Source organism: Lethenteron reissneri, chromosome 20, assembly GCF_015708825.2.
Source record: "Lethenteron reissneri isolate LAM-NWPU_2019-01 chromosome 20, ASM1570882v1, whole genome shotgun sequence".
In the NCBI taxonomy this organism is placed as follows: Eukaryota; Metazoa; Chordata; class Hyperoartia; order Petromyzontiformes; family Petromyzontidae; genus Lethenteron; species Lethenteron reissneri.
Genome location: NC_083798.1, coordinates 5867788 through 5883316, shown reverse-complemented (window position 1 = coordinate 5883316; position 15529 = coordinate 5867788). Strand labels below are relative to the sequence as shown.

General features: G+C 50.8%; 1 protein-coding gene across 4 annotated transcripts in view; it reads right to left on the bottom strand.

The window, feature by feature from the left end:
* LOC133344633 (histone-lysine N-methyltransferase 2D-like) overlaps window positions 1-15529 on the bottom strand; it is a 65345-nt gene that overhangs the window by 2522 nt on the left and 47294 nt on the right. For all 4 annotated transcript variants that reach the window (XM_061554657.1, XM_061554658.1, XM_061554655.1 and 1 more), the window contains 2 exons: window positions 2436-4689; window positions 250-518 (listed from right to left, as the gene is read on the bottom strand). In XM_061554657.1, coding sequence (XP_061410641.1) covers window positions 250-518; window positions 2436-4689 — 2523 coding nt within the window. The remainder of the gene's footprint in view (window positions 1-249; window positions 519-2435; window positions 4690-15529) is intronic.

Genomic DNA, 15529 nt, shown 5'->3' with positions numbered 1-15529 from the left:
CAAAAGGTAGTCCTAAAGAAATGAGTTTTCAATCTAGCTTTAAAAGTGCGTAGCTCCAGTGGCTTCCTAAGTTCGGAAGGAAGAGCGTTCCAGACGGCCACAGAAGCGCATCTGAAAGCGCCACGCGATGCGGTGACCGCCGTTTTTGTCCGATGGCCAGTGGACCCCACCTAGCGGGGGAAACACTCAGGGGAGGGAGAAGAAGAAGAAACCGGCGTGTTCGTGGCGACCGGCGCGAGCGAGACTTGCCAGAGACGTCGAGGTGCTCGAGGTTTGGGCAGCGCGTCACGACCTCCAGGATGCCGCGGTTGGTGATGCGGGGGCAGCCCGACGCCTCGAGACGCCGCAGCTCTGGGCAGCGTCGCGCCACGGTGAGCAGCCCCTGGTCGCCCAGCCCCGCCGAGCCGCTGAGCACCAGAGCCTCGAGCGTGAGACACACGTACGGCGTGTCCCGGCACAGCCGAGCCGTCAGCGCGTCCAGCGCCCGCTCCACATCCTGCTCCCCTCCGTCCCACGGCCTGATGGTGCACAGGTGAGCGTTGAGCAGGTGTTTACCTGTGTGTGTGTGTATGTTGAACTTCTTTCGCATCGTACGTAGCCAACCGTGCTAATGGGAGGTGAGGGGGAAGGACAAACTAAACGCGAAAAAGCGGTTCTCAAGAAATTAGTTTTCAATCTAGCGTTGAAGGTGCATAGCTCCAGTGGCTCCCTAATATCGGAAGGAAGAGCGTTCCAGACGGCCGCGGAAGTGCTTCTGGCTGTCAGCCAAAAGCCGCCGCTGGGAGTGTGACCGCAGTTCGCGTGATGGCTTACGCTTCTTTGACGGGATCACCAAGGTATCGTGGTCCATTTGTGGCAAGCACTTTGTGTGCAATGAGCGCGACCTTATTATGATGCATTAGTTCGGCAACCGGAAGCCAATGCAGCTCAATTGTGAAGAAGTGTGGTGGTGGTGGTGGTGGGGGGGTGTAGAGGTGTGGAAAGAGCGGCTGCGGAGGACCGACGATCGGCAGCCGCGGTCCGTGATTTGGGGACAACGAGCGGAGGGGCCTTAAAGTTGTGGCTGCTAAGATTTCCCAAACAAGGGCGATCGAGATAATTTGGCTGTAAATGCATTGCGATTTCTCGGTGACAATTTGCACGCGGCTGGAATGATGAATTTGATTTCTCCTGCCAGAGCAGTGTGTTGGCCCCAGAGTCTCTGCAAGGCAAACCCAAAATACTTATTCAAGATTGAGCCTTTGATGGTGTTCATGATCTTAAAAACACTAAGGGCTCGTAAAATAATGTTTAATTTTCGTATGCTTCCTACTGCAACAAGACAATCAATTTAACCATGACAGCCGCCACTGGCTGATTGGAATGTCCTGTGATGCAGGATGGCGGTGAAGTTACACTAATTAAGAAAATAAATGCGCGTATTAATTACAAAGGAAAACAATGCAATAAAGCAAACGCGCGTCTCAGGGTACAAACGGATATATTCATCAAAATGCTTGGACTCTCTTCACAAAGAAGTGTCAATTTTATGCATGGTGATTTTTATAAGAAACATTAAAATATAAGAGCGCTAACATCTGCGTGCATATACGTGCACGTGGTTGCCATTTGTTCACGACGTCGACACTGCCGTAAATGGGTACCTGGTGCAGTGTGTAAACAGCATCACCGGAGAGACAAAGGCGGCCGGGCGTGATGCACGCCACCCCAACCCATCATGTGTGTGCTGTGGCCAGCCTTCATAGGTGCTCGCTAACAGCACTTGCCCCAGTAGTCTTGTAAAGGCTATATGGGGGATATTTGTCTTTGTCCACTCTGAATGGAGGTGCTTTTGAACTAATGTACACCCCTCAGATAAAGTACATCTCACCGGAAATTAAGTTGTACCGTGTGCTTACCTTTGACACTGCTCTTTTGTTTATTGTTGGTGTGTTGTGTTAAACATCGAATGTTGTGAACGTGTTTGCTCTGTGACACAGGAATGCTTTCAGAAATAGAAGTTTAGTCTAACAAGGCTCTCGTCCGGTTTAAACAAAAACTATTTGATGATGACGATGGTGGCGATTATATGAATAATTAGGAGATGCGCACAATTTGACGCACGTAACGTGAGCATGACAATCAATTATGAATGAAGAATAATAGATTGGTGATCACCGTGAGAATGTCATCAGCTGCACCACCAGCACGCATCAGCAAGGCGTCCTTGCGATCAACGGGAAAGTTTGCGGATTGGCGCAGCGATTCCGCACGCCGGACCGACCGGATGCTGCGTGGGAATGCGCGCGTGGGCCGTGCCTACTTGGGGAAGATCCACATCCTGCCAATGCTGGTGGCCATCCAGCCGAATGCCATTACCGCGGTGATCACCCGTCCCACTCTTCGTTCACAATCGATCGTCACGCTCGCGAAACGGCGCCCGTCGCCTCACTCACCCGAGCGTCACCGCCTTCCAGAGGCGCGGGTCCCACGCCACCAGGTACCAGCGTCGGCAGACGCGCGCGCACCTGCACAGGCTCTCGGCGGCGAGGTTCGCGAACACGCGCAGGAGCAGCCAGTCGGGCAGGCTCTCGATGGAGAGCGGTCTCTTGCCGGCCTCGCCCTTCGTCGGCCGCGCCGGCGGCACCTCGAGCTCCAGCCGACTCAAGCCGAGGGCGAGCGCGGCCGTGGCGTTTTCGCGATCGACGGGGACGCCGACGCACGCCGCCGCCGATGCCTGCCCGCGTTGGTTCGGATGCTGCGCTGCGGGAACGCACGCGTGGGCCGTGTGCATTTGGGGAAGATCGATGCCTTGCTGACGCTTATGCTGGTGATGATGATGATCTGGCGGCGGCTGATGTTGCTGCTCACGATGCTCCTGGCATCTTTCTGGCAAGGCTCTTGCGGATCGTTCTCGCTGCGCGGAGGACGAGTGAGAGCTCGGCGATGAGTGGGAATCGGCGGAGCGCGTGGACACGGGCGAGGATGACAGCGAGCTCAGCGGCTGTGGGGAGAGAGACTGCCTCGTGGAGCTGTGCAGGGGACAGGGCCTGTGCTTCTTTAACGTCCTCGTGGGAAACATTCTCTGGCCGACTGGCTGCCCGGACTTGAGGCGGGCGTTGCTGGAAGACGACGGTTGAAGCGGAGGAGGTGACAGTGACCTGTGGTGGCTCGATGGCGGTGGGGACAGAAGCCCGTGGTGGTTGGAGGGGGGATACAGACTCGACTTGCGCTGACTTATCGGAGGCGGGGTGAGCGGCCTTCTTTTGTCGAGGGGAGAAGGCGACAGCGGCCTGTGGCTGCTCAGGGGTGGGGGGGACATGGACCGCCGAAGGCTGCAACGCGCGGGCGAAAGCGCGCGTTGAAGGGGCCTGCTCGGAGGTGGAGAAAAAGATCTGATCTTGTTGCAGGCTGGAGGAGACAGCGACCTGTGGACGCCGCTGGCAGGTGGCGACAGAGGTCTCCAGGGAATGGGAGGAGGTGGTGCCAAGGCTCCCAGTTTCGTGGACGCTGGAGACGGCCCGCGGATGTCGTTGGGTGGTGGGGACAGAGGCCTCTCGTGGCTGGCGGACTGCTCTGCGAGGTGACTTCGAAGCTCTCGGGGAACCGGAGACAGCGGCCTGTGGTTATTTCCCACCGGCGGAGACAGAGGCCGCCACGCCGACGGCGCTTGGGACGATTTCGGAGCCTGATGCTGGCCGCACGAGAGCCCGGCGCAGTTGAGATACCGGAGGGATGGAGCGCATTGCCTGCAATGGGGCAATCGAGGCAGCGCTGGTGGGAGCAGCTCCTGCTGCTGACCGCAGGGCGACAGAGGGCCTTGATGAGGGTTGTTAGCCGGAGGAGATTGATAGCCGACGTCAGTGGTGGGAGTCGGTGTTCGATGGCTGCAGTTCGCTGAATGGGCCTGGCAGTGCGATGGACGCTGCGCATGTCGGTTGCCAGATTGCTGCTCCGCAAGGAGGTTCCGGCAGCTTGGAGGCGACAGTGAAGGATGTAAATCTGTCGGCGGTTTGCCGCCCTCGTCGGAATGCTGCGGCGGTGTTTTCGGATAAGCGGACGCAGATGTGGGGAGGAGAGCCTTCTGAAATCCAAACGTGTTTGGAGAATACGACCTTGGGTGGCTGTAGGGGTGAGGCAGGAATGAAATCTGGGAGCCGCAAAACGGAGGAAGGCAAGACTTCTGGAAACCGGCGGGCGACTGCCCTCGGGCGCTCGCTTGGCCAACCGGAGACGTCGGCCTGCCAATATTGGCGTGCGGGGACACGGCTCGCCGTTGGCCGTATCCCTTGGAGAGGAGCGAGCATTCGTGGGGCGAAAGGAAGGGCTGCGCATCGCCCGCCTGCGACGACACGAGGCTGCTGTACAGCTCGCAGTGCGAGGAGACGGGGCACTCGCGCTGGACGGGCGTGCCGCGCGCGTCCGCGGCCATCGGCGAGAGGGGCCGGCACGGGGGTGGCACCGAGCCGGCGTCGGTCGATCGGTCGGCGGGTCGGCCCTGGCGGGCGTTGTCGCCGTCGTGGTGGCCGTGGTGGTGGTGGCCGTGGTGGTGGCGGGTGAACCGGGCCTGCCGGTGGGCCGCCGCTTTCGTCCGAGCGGCGTCAGGGCTTGAGGGGGGCGAGCGTTTCATTTGCAACGGAGGGGGCAGCGGGAAGTCGTCATCGTTTTCGCCGCACGGGAGGTTCGCATCCTGGGAGCTCAACCCCGAATCTGCGGGGGGTGGTGGCGGGGAAGGGTAGGAGGGGGAACATCGGAAGGACGCAGGGAAGGAGTTCGCGTGAACGTGCGTGCTGCTGACAGGTGATAATATTCAGGTGCCCGGGTCAAAGGGAAATTCACGGGCCGCTGGAAAAGCATCGATTGCAGTGTTTTACGATTTGTGGTTAGAACACATGGTTATAATCATATATGATTGCTCTGGTATTGCTATTGTTATCCCTTGTTAATCAGATATGTTGTTTTTGCGTACGACAATAATTAAAAAATGAAACTGGATATCACTCGTACTGCAAATGCTAATTCCACAAACATAATTGGTTAAAATATCATTTATATTATGCTTCCTGAAAACATGTGTAGTGTTTATTTTTACTTTTAAAATGTAACATTAAATATGCAGTCTACATTATCCGTATTTTATTGCTTCCTCATTTATCTACAATAAATACAGCGTGCAAACTACGAACATACATGCACAATGCAATGCCAGGCTTGTGCTGTTCTATGGGTCTTTCGGTAAAGCCACGTAGATAGAAAAATAATAAAGAGATATCACGACGTTTTGATCGCAACACATGAAGACCATTGCTTGTGTTGCGATCGAAACGTGATATTAGACTATTTTTCTATCTACGTGGCTTTACCGAAAGACCCATAGAATATGTATTCCTGCAGTCACGAAAGCTTTAAGTCGAGGCTTGTGCTAGTTTTCCGCTGCTCTGCAACTATGAATGTCTCTCCGTGTCTCTCGCGCTGTGCGTCTGCTTTGTGTGTGTGTGTTTCTCTGTCTGTGTGTGTGTGTGTTTCTCTGTCTGTGTGTGTGTATGTCTTTGTCGTTTGTGTCCCTGGGGGACTGGTAGTGCAGCGGTTAGCACACAGCGCCATGAACCAGGCAAGCCAAGTTCGATTCCAGCTCACGTGTCCTGGGCCTCGCCTAGGTCGACTCAGCCTAAAATTCGTACATGGTGCGGCATGGTTCTGGCCACCCACTTTCTCATTACCGTACTGGCCTTCCAAGGTGCTCTCTAACAGCACTTGCCCCAAAAGTCTGTTCAGTTTATAAGGTGGATCTTTGTCTATTGATGTTTGCCAGCCTCTCAAAATTGAGCATTTTGCCCTTGCCCGCTGGACTTCACGAACCGCTTGACAGCCTCCAGTGATGCTCGCAACATCTGGATCTCAATTGCCCCCCCGCCAGCCCCTCGGGTCAAAGAGCCAGAGGTCACGTCCACACTGCTCGTGCGAATGGCCGCAGGGAGAGTGGAATCGGCGGTGGGGGAAATCTCGAATGCCATCCCCCCCCCAACCCCCCCCCCCCCATTGTGTCCTCTTGCCCCCACTTCTTCCCATAGCCTACCTAGTCCGCGCTTTTAGAGCATTTTATTGCATCTGAGCGGCCTTCGTGTACACAGTAGACTCTCGATTATTCAGTTTATCCGATTTGCGGATTAACCGCGCACCTGAGATTTAGACATGAATTCATAACTCATGGAATTTCCCTTAAGGCCAAATCATTCATCTAAAACACTTATACATTGTTATTCTTGGAAATGTTTAATGAAAGTCGTGTGCTTAAACCGAACTCAATTTTATTCACTTAAACATGTTAGTGTTTTTTGGCATAGAGATCTGCGGACTATGGTTATATTTTTGGATTATCTGCGATTTTGAATAATCCGTGGCCATCCTCCCCGTCATGAGCGTGGATAAACGAAAGTCTACTGTGTTTACATATTAACATGCAGGTTGTTCAATGTAGAGCATGGGGGTTGCATTTACGAGATCACGTTTCTTACTAAAAGGTAATGGTGCAGTCCTGCAGTCGCTTGCTCATCCCCACCGCTAACAGAACAGTCTTCACAAGAAGGGGCTCTGCAGGACCCCTCGGAAGGCATTTGGCCTACTCTTCCATGCTGACTAGACATCTTGAAAGAGTACCAACAATTTGCCCCGACTCACGACCAGCTGATCGACTGTTACTTAACCAAAGCATTAGATATTTTTTGAATATATACTAATGTATATTTAAGAATGTACTGTAAACTAAAACGATCAATCGTATGCCAACTACAGTTTCAAAGGCCAGTCAAAGATCCCGCATCATACTCCACGAGCTGACAAAGAGTGCTCCTGTATTTTGTGATTCGTTAGTTTTCAGTGAATTCAAACAAATGTTAATTGGACAAGTTCCATTGTGACATGGTGACCTATTTTGTCTCACGATGTCTCGCAATCTGTGAAATGTTTACACCAGATGGCCTGCGTTAATTAATGCCCGCCAGCGTTTCGTGTCATCAAGACGATGGGCCGACAGCTATGCAGTGTGGCAGGGTCAGGCGAAGTCCCGTTAACTCAACCGAGTGAGAGGGCGCAATGAGATTCCTGGCTGTTATAATCACATCGTGTATTTATATTCGTTTACAGGATCTTTACAACATTGAAGTCGCGAGCAGTGCGTGACCAGTCCAAATTAATATTGGTTACCAAAATAAGTGTTCCTCTGGGAACTAATATTCACTGAATATATTCACAAATATTCACTGAATATTTCACTGAATATTTGTGAATATTCATAACCCCAGGGGAATACATGTTTGTTATCACCAGGAAACATTTTTTTTCCAGTTAGAGTTTCATGTTACTTTGTTTTAAAAATAAATAAGGTGGCCAAAATATTGGCTCCGAGAAAGAATGAATGTTCATTCCTGGAGAAACGAGGAATTTAAGGGAACAATTTTTTACTGAACCAGCAAACGTTTAACTCCTCTTATAAATGCCATAAAGTGTATCCACTCTACAACAGGATGGTGTCCTCTGGTCACAATCAGAATATTTGTACTGGAGGAATCCGATGAGCTATAAAGCTCTTTTGCACGCATTTCCAGTAGGGGCACGGGGTAAGAACGTTACAACAAACAACAGTACAGAAACACACGATAGGAGTACACATACAAATACAACTAAACCATGCCCATCCTACCAGACAAAGCCCACTGAGGTATTCACTTATTTTTAAAACAGCGATCTGACCACAAATTATAGCTCAACAAAGTGGCTTATCATTTACACATTAATATACCAGCAAATCAATCTAAATAGTCTAAACGCATGTGGCCATTTTGCAACCCCTCGGAAAGTGAAAAAAACTGAAGCCTCGCAAAGTAACACTGCATGCCCTTAGTGACATTCAGCTGCAACTAGCGATGGTGTCCCCGAAGGAAACGCCGTTGAGGAAGGCAGGGGCGACCACCTGGAACAATCCTCTCTTAGTCTTGGCTCGATAACCCTCGTGCAGAGGGGTGCGGTGTTTCGTGGAAAGGAACAGAGGATGGCATCGGATGGGATGGGAGGGAACTTGAGCCTGCGGAACCTGCCCTTCAGCAGAGAATATTAAAAAACCCAACAACGTTGAACCGTTGGCTTCGTGCAAAGTAGCTCAGCAGGGAGGGTGCTGAGTACGAGGCCGGCCTGCTGTATCGAGCCGACCCGTAAGCAGCCTTTTGGGACCCCCAGTACTTAAGTAGGAAATACGCATTGTGCCTAATGACTTGTCCGTAAGCGGGGAAGCCATGCGGAACGCTTCCAAATGTTAAAAGGCCACATGTGCCGCCCCATATGTCCTTTCCCCTAGGGAGCGAGAAATGCCGACACACACACACAACCCCTATTAACCCCGTATCCTATAGCTGGCTTATTGGCTGCTTAATCCTAAAGCTTAGAATCACCAGCGGTGATGGCAGACAAACTGATGGATGGACTGCGGGACACGTCTTTAGGGTAACATTATCAGGGCTAGCATTGGGGGGCAGGTGAGGAGCGTAGGGTGATTGTACCGGAAGCGTGGTGGATGATTTGGTGGTTTCGGCAAAGTCATTCCATTGCTTTCGACCTTGCCGTGTTGAAGAGTGAATCCACAACATTTACATTTTTTGAGTACGACGTTTCGCTGGTAATTACATCCAGCATCATCGGGCAATTAAACGTTGTTGATTCACTATTCAACACACAGGTGGGCTAAAGTAGTGAACTATTTGTCTTTTGTCAACGTAACACTTTTTTACTGATTGGCCCTGTCGGGTGGTGGAGGATTACGACACATTTATAAATAACGCGATCTAACCCAAAAACGTTTATTATGAATAGTATGTATGTTGAACTTATTTCGCACCGTACATAACCAAACCGTGCTAATCGGAGGTGCTGGGGAAGGACAACAAACTGAACACGAAACGCAGCTCGAAAGAAATTCGTTTTCAATCGAGATTTAAAAGCGCATCGCTCCAGTGGCTTCCCAATATCGGAAGGACGCGGCAGTCACAATGCCCTGGCCACTTGACCACGCCGCTGACCCCCATGGTGGCTCGCTACACCGTCATCGTCGCGCCGCGGGGTCAAACGTCCCTTTAATTTGTGTTGGTACGCAAAGGAACGTGACGTAATCAAAAGTAATGCACCGACGTGATACGTTTTTGTTTAAGTGACCAGCTTCTAGTGTTGTCAGCGTTCACTCTTTGGCCAGAGCCGAATGATACAGGTGTGGCCGGGCTGCACAACTACATCAACACTTGGTTGGCTTCATATTCTTGGTTCTTTCGGTAAAGTCACGTAGAAAGAACCAAGAATATGAATCCCTGCAGTCACGGAAGCTTCAAATCGAAACTTGGTTGGCTGTCGTGGCCCGGTGGTTCATGGGGTCGGAGTAACGAGCCGGCACTTCTCATTTCCAGGGTTCAAGTGCGGGTTTCAGCCGCCCGTTGTTAAACCAGGTCCCCCAGTTGAAATGTAGTCGTCACTTAATTTGGCAAAAAAAAAATACAGTTTTGAGAATGAAAATAATGTGATCGCCATGAGAACCACAACTCTACGGCAGGGCAAGTGGGTCTGCGCTGTGCTCCTCGCTCATGTGGACAAGAGGTCACTCGAAGGAATCCCAAAAGCGGTTCAGTGATATGGGGTCGTCCATAAATGACGTCACGTGATTTTGGACGATTTTTGACACCTCCCCCCCCCCCCCCCGCTCATCACACGGCGTCACAAAAAGTCAGACACCCCCCTCAAATATGACGTCACAAAGCTCTGCCCCCCCCCCCCAAAACCATAGTTCCATTTTGAAAATAAAACATGCTTCAAATCGCTTTAAACTATTGTCATTGTAGTGCGTATTTAATGTGGCGCTGCACTCTGATGTTGGAGTGTTGTTATAACAATTCTATATTTATTTAAAGTTGCGCATTTTGATGTGACGTCACCTTTCTCAACCCCCCCCCCCCTCTCGTCACACATCGTCACAAATGTCTGACCCCCCACCCCCCAGGTGCGTTACGTCATTTATGGACGGCCCTTATCACCTTAAGCGAGCCGTTCTCGAACGGCGGCAGGTGCTCCGCTTCGTTCCATGGCACGACACCAACGGCACAAATTTGAACAAAATTAGGAAGGGAGACAGAAGCGAAAGCGTTGATGATGGCTTGCAGCCAGCACAAGCAGCGGAACTTCATCTGCCTGGTCCTGCAACTAACCACGGATGATGCACAGGTGCGTGGGGTGCATTCGTTCGACAGCCCAGTGATGAAACGCGATTATTGTTGCGCTCGCGACAACGTGCATCAGTTTGCACGAGTGAGGGTCGACGGTATTCAAGGCCTACGTCGCACACGTGACTTGATTGCACAAACTCTGCAGCCAGTGGAAATTCAGACGAAAGAAAAAACTAGGCGGAGGCATCGGTTCGTTGAATATAATGACGACCTCAGAATCGTGATACAAATTCCGTCAAACTGTTCGCGGGCGAATCGTTCGCTCTGCGCTCGCTTTGTGTTCGCTGCAGTTGCACGCCGAAAACCCGTCTTTTTTTGTTATGCGAGCAGGCATCAATCAGGGGGAGCCAACTCCACCTCTGAGAGCAGGCGGCCTGGACCGTCGCCAAAGTTCTGGTTTGTTGCAGACGATGGTGGAGCCGGGGACACGCTCTAATTTCGCAGCGTGCGCCGTCCGGGCGAGATCCCGGCAAGGTCGGAGCAGCACGCTGGGAACGCACGTCCTGTGGAGCGCATTATACGGTGGCCATTTAAGCGCAGCTCGTGCACATGCCCACAGGACCGGACACCAAGAGGTTTGACGACAGAAGCAAAAACCTTGAGGTTTTTTTTTCTTACAATGAAAATAAAAAAATGTTGTATCACTCGCGCAGAAATTATATTTCAAGACATTTCAAATGTAGCCGTCAGCACATTGCTTTTATTTTGCTATTTTTTTAGATGTTCCGTTTTGCGAAACAATATTGCTCAGGCGAGGATTAGAAAAAAAAACCTGGCAGGGAGCAGGCCACAGTTGCGGGACTGAAATGGTTGAGTGCATGGTTTGGGGGGGGGTCTTTTGTGACCGAGACACAGCGAGGGTTACAGTTACAGCGTTAAAAGATGCATCGATTAAAACGGGACGAGAATTGACGAACCGAACCAAATTGTCTTGGATCACCGGTTCGGTTGGGGCTGCTGCCTGATGCTAATTCGTATTTATTTACACACTGACCTGAGTTCGATTCATAGTCATGGCTAACATGAGTGGTGAGTGATATTTTAACCAGACCAAAACGAATTGACCAGCATGGTGAAGTATGCTCAAATAAATATTACGATTGACACAGAATGGGGAGGCCCTCATCCAGTAGTCGAATAAAATGGGGCTGTAAAAGTTCCATGCCATTTACTGTAAAAAAAAGGTGTGAAAGTATTTCCGGATGGCATCATCTGTAAAAAATAAATAAACCCATCATCGTCAGCCGTAATGTATCCACTGCTACAATCCCCCATGCTCTTGCGCAAGATCGCCACGAAAAAAATATTTTCCATAAAGTTGTTCAACCCATCGTCACCTGTTTAAATAGCGAACAAATTGTATAATGTGCGTACCGATTAACGTTAATTATCCATCTACATATTCATAGAACTGGCCTTCAATGCCGCCTACGGACCTCTGGCTCGGGCGCACGTAGCCGCGTCCGTTAGACAGTCATATCGATAGCGGTTGTTTTATTTCCTCCCGAGTTTCACTTTCTGTCCACAGCACATTTCCTCCTAATATAATTTAGACGCACGTGGGCTGGAGCTCCTCCAAGAGCCGCCGTCGTCTCTTCGGCGGGGGGCCCTGCGCGCTGACGGCGCACGCCGATGCTGCGGGGTTTGCGCTTTCGCAAACGCCACGTGGCCCCTTCGCCGCTGGCAGCTGATCGCCGTGCGCCACCGCAGAGGGCCTTAGCGTCCGTACGCTTAGGGATTTGGCAACGTGGCCCCCTCGCCGCTGGCAGCTGTTCACCCTGCTCCACCACAGGTGGGCCGTAAAAAATAAACTAAACGAAGATTTGTTTTCATTTTACCAGGTAGGGACCACGGTGCTATTTAGCACTTTTTCAGAGGCGACTTGGCCACAAATAATATTATCCCAATTAAGTGGCTAATCACGTGGGAATTTATAACAGCCAAATGCTCTTAAACGCATGTTGATTCTAAATGTGGAGGCGAAAACCGGAGGACCCGGAGTATAATCCGCGCGACCACAGAGAGAACACGCAAACTCCAAATATACAGCAGGCGTCAGGGTCAGGATCTAACCCGCGACTCTCCTGCATACCAGGCGAGGTAGTTAGCATCTCGCCCCTGAACGTCCATGAACTTAGGGTTTTGGCGACTTGGCAGCTGCTCACCCTGCGCCACCACAGAGGGCCTCCGTGAGCTTAGGGATTTGCCGACTGGGAATTCCTTTCCAAGGTGGCATTCCTGCTATCTGGGAATCGTGGCATTTAAATCGCCACAGCTGTTGTAGAGTTAAGCCAGAGGTTTTGGCTTAACGCAGTGAAAAACGAGTTGGGTCCTGCTCGTTTAATTTTTCAAAAAAAATGCGGCGGAGATGCTGTGTGTGATCTCCATCGTCGTACTTATTTTCTTTTTTTTTGTAATATCTGGCACGTGGGAAGTGAAACGAAGTCTTCGGCGGCGGTGGCGACGTACAAATCCGTTGCCTCTTTTGGATGCCAATAAAAATGTACGGCAGCTCGCTTGCCCGCTGCGCTGTTCAGCAGGATGATGTCACTATGGATAATGTGCTTATCTAGGTGTATCATGGATTGGCAAGCTGTACGTCCACAAAATGTCAATCTGCCTGCCGACTGACTGCCAATCTGTCCATCTGTAAAGTACTAAAAAAAACATCTATATTATTCAATCACTAGACAGAGACACGCGAGATTCAGCATGACCACGGGGCAACCCGGAATTTGCTTGGTTAATCCAGTTTTGGAGTTGGGCCATCTTATACTTGGCCCCAAGTTAAATCTCAACTTGACTCAGATGATTTAAGTTGGGAGCGGGGTGTCGTGGCCCAACTCCAGAATAAACTCATGAGGTGATTGTCTTCCAGAATGTGCCTGATCTCATCGAGGAAGCTACGCAGGTTGGAGTCTGGATACCACATAGACTGGGCGACCAGCGCACACCACACAGGGAGTTGTAGGCTGCTACGTACGGGGACTTATTGTCAGCAGGGGGCAGTGCGGTAAAAAGTATTGTTGCATTGCACTATGCTCCCCGCCTTCACCAACCAGCACAACGTTGTGGGGAGGTCCTGATCCAGCTGTGGGTTGACAAAAAGGCGGTAGATTTACACACAGGCTGGGTGAATGGCAGACCTGCAATGATTCACCGTTCCCACCCCCCACACTTGTAGGATTTAATTTGTTGCCAAGTTTAAGTTTAACACGTAGGAGGCTTTCGCGACCAATATCATCCATAATAGAGTTTTTTTTGGGGTTTGATCGCGTAAATATATAAATGTGTCGTTAAAACCCGCCACCACCCGACACAGCCAACTAGTAAGGGTTGTCACGTAAACAGAACGTGGCCAATTCTTCACTAGTACAGCACACCGGTGTGTTGGAGAGCCAAGTCACAACATTTACAATCTGAGTACGACGTTTCGCCAGTAATTACAACCAGCTTCATCAGGCGACAGCCAGAGTTGTGAAGTAGTCCACCTGTTTCGTTCCTGATATCGAGGCGTAGATGTGTTGACCACACTTCTACGCTCTTGAGTCAAAGTACATTATGCAAGCGCATTATGCGGGCCAATTGATCTTGTCCTTCCTGTCTGTTGTGTGTATTAAAATAGCCGTACCAACCCGATTGAAGTACCTCTATTATGTTGCCAAGATTCGATGGTCAAGAATCCATTTTATTTTTAGTCAGTGGTGCAATTCTTGAGTGGCAGGCAATTTGATTCACGCTTGTGTAGGGTTAACGAAGTCATTTTAATCAACGAGTTGACGCATCCAAACAGACCCCTGGTCGACAGGAAAGATTCGTATTTTGGGAAGTAAAGGAGGTAGCTAGGTATTGCAAGCAAAGTGTCCTTCCAAATCTCACGCCACTCTTTCGTGTTTTTATTTCGCTAAGTTCATCTCAGAGAGGTTCTCAAAGTCACGTCATGAGACGAAATATCCATTCGGAACTCTCACAGAGCATTCGATCACGCCTTGATGGAAACTGGCCTGGAACGAGAGATCGCAGAACTGCTTTTGAGATCTCTTCCACGCGAGGAGGCAGCATTTTCGCACCCATTTCCTGACTGCCGAACGATTGTTTTTTTTTTCTCACAGCTGGGATTTTTTTTTTTTGCCAAATCAAGTGGAAACCCACGTTTAATGTGATGGGATTTTTTTTTTTATATGTGCAGTTATTGGTGATCAGACGGGGACCGGTAACCCGGTAGGTCAGAGACCCAAGTGTAATCGTGGGCAGCTGCCCAAATGAAAAGCCTAGGGTCTCAGCGGTCCCACTTCGATCACTCTGACCTCCAAACCACCTGGCCACCTCCCTTCCCTGTTGATTCGAATCATACAGCACCGAGCATCGCGAAAGGTTACTCCTGGTAGAAGCAAAAGAGCAAACCCGGCAGTAGCAGATGTAATAAGAACAAGTACAACAGCGCCTTTTATTTATCCTCGTTTAGTGTCAAGCTCCCTTTTCAGAAGAGTCCTGCATCGCGACGTTTTGTCAATTTCATTCATGTGTGTTTTTGGCGTGTGGGGTTAACACTCAAATCTCTGCACAGTTGAACTCAATAATCAGTTGCTGTACTACTGCCATCTCCTGGTCATACTCCCAGCTTAAGCCTCTACAACGCCTGGTATGTTTTTGTTTTGCCCTGCTTAGCTCAGCTTCTGAGATCTGACGGGATATCGGGGTGCATTCAGGGTGATTTGGTCAATGGCGCTTTGCGCATCCTCTTCGCTTTCCCGTGTTCCCTTTAAAATTAAACAAGAGGGCCGTTGAAAGTGCCGCTGCAGAGAGAGAGAGAGTGATTTGAAGATTAGTGGGCGGTGAGCTTTGGCGGGGGGGGGGGGGGTTCTCACACGGACGTGAAAAGCGGAGTCTGCGCCACCCCGACCCTCGCAGTAGTAAATTGTCTGACCGTTTGTAAATAAGTTTGTGACAAACGGTCTCTGCTATAATGTGCACTTTGTTGAGCTTGACCGTGGGGGGGGGGGGGGGGGGGAGAAGAGGAAACTTCAGCGACTTTCAAAAACACACAGGACCCTGAAGGAGATGAGTTATTGGTGCGGGATGGGTCTTTGCGGAGACAAATGTCGTATGGCTGCCTGTGACATGCCGGTGAGGAACGGCCACATTGTAGTAGGATGGGGGGCGGTGGGGGGGGAGGAATCTGAACTTGCAGAGGACATCAGCCGGGAACAGTTCTTGGAGACACGCCTCGCTTGGAATGACAGAAACTCGGGACGAGTTGGAAGGAGAGGGGGCCCACGTGAAGCGTGCGTGCG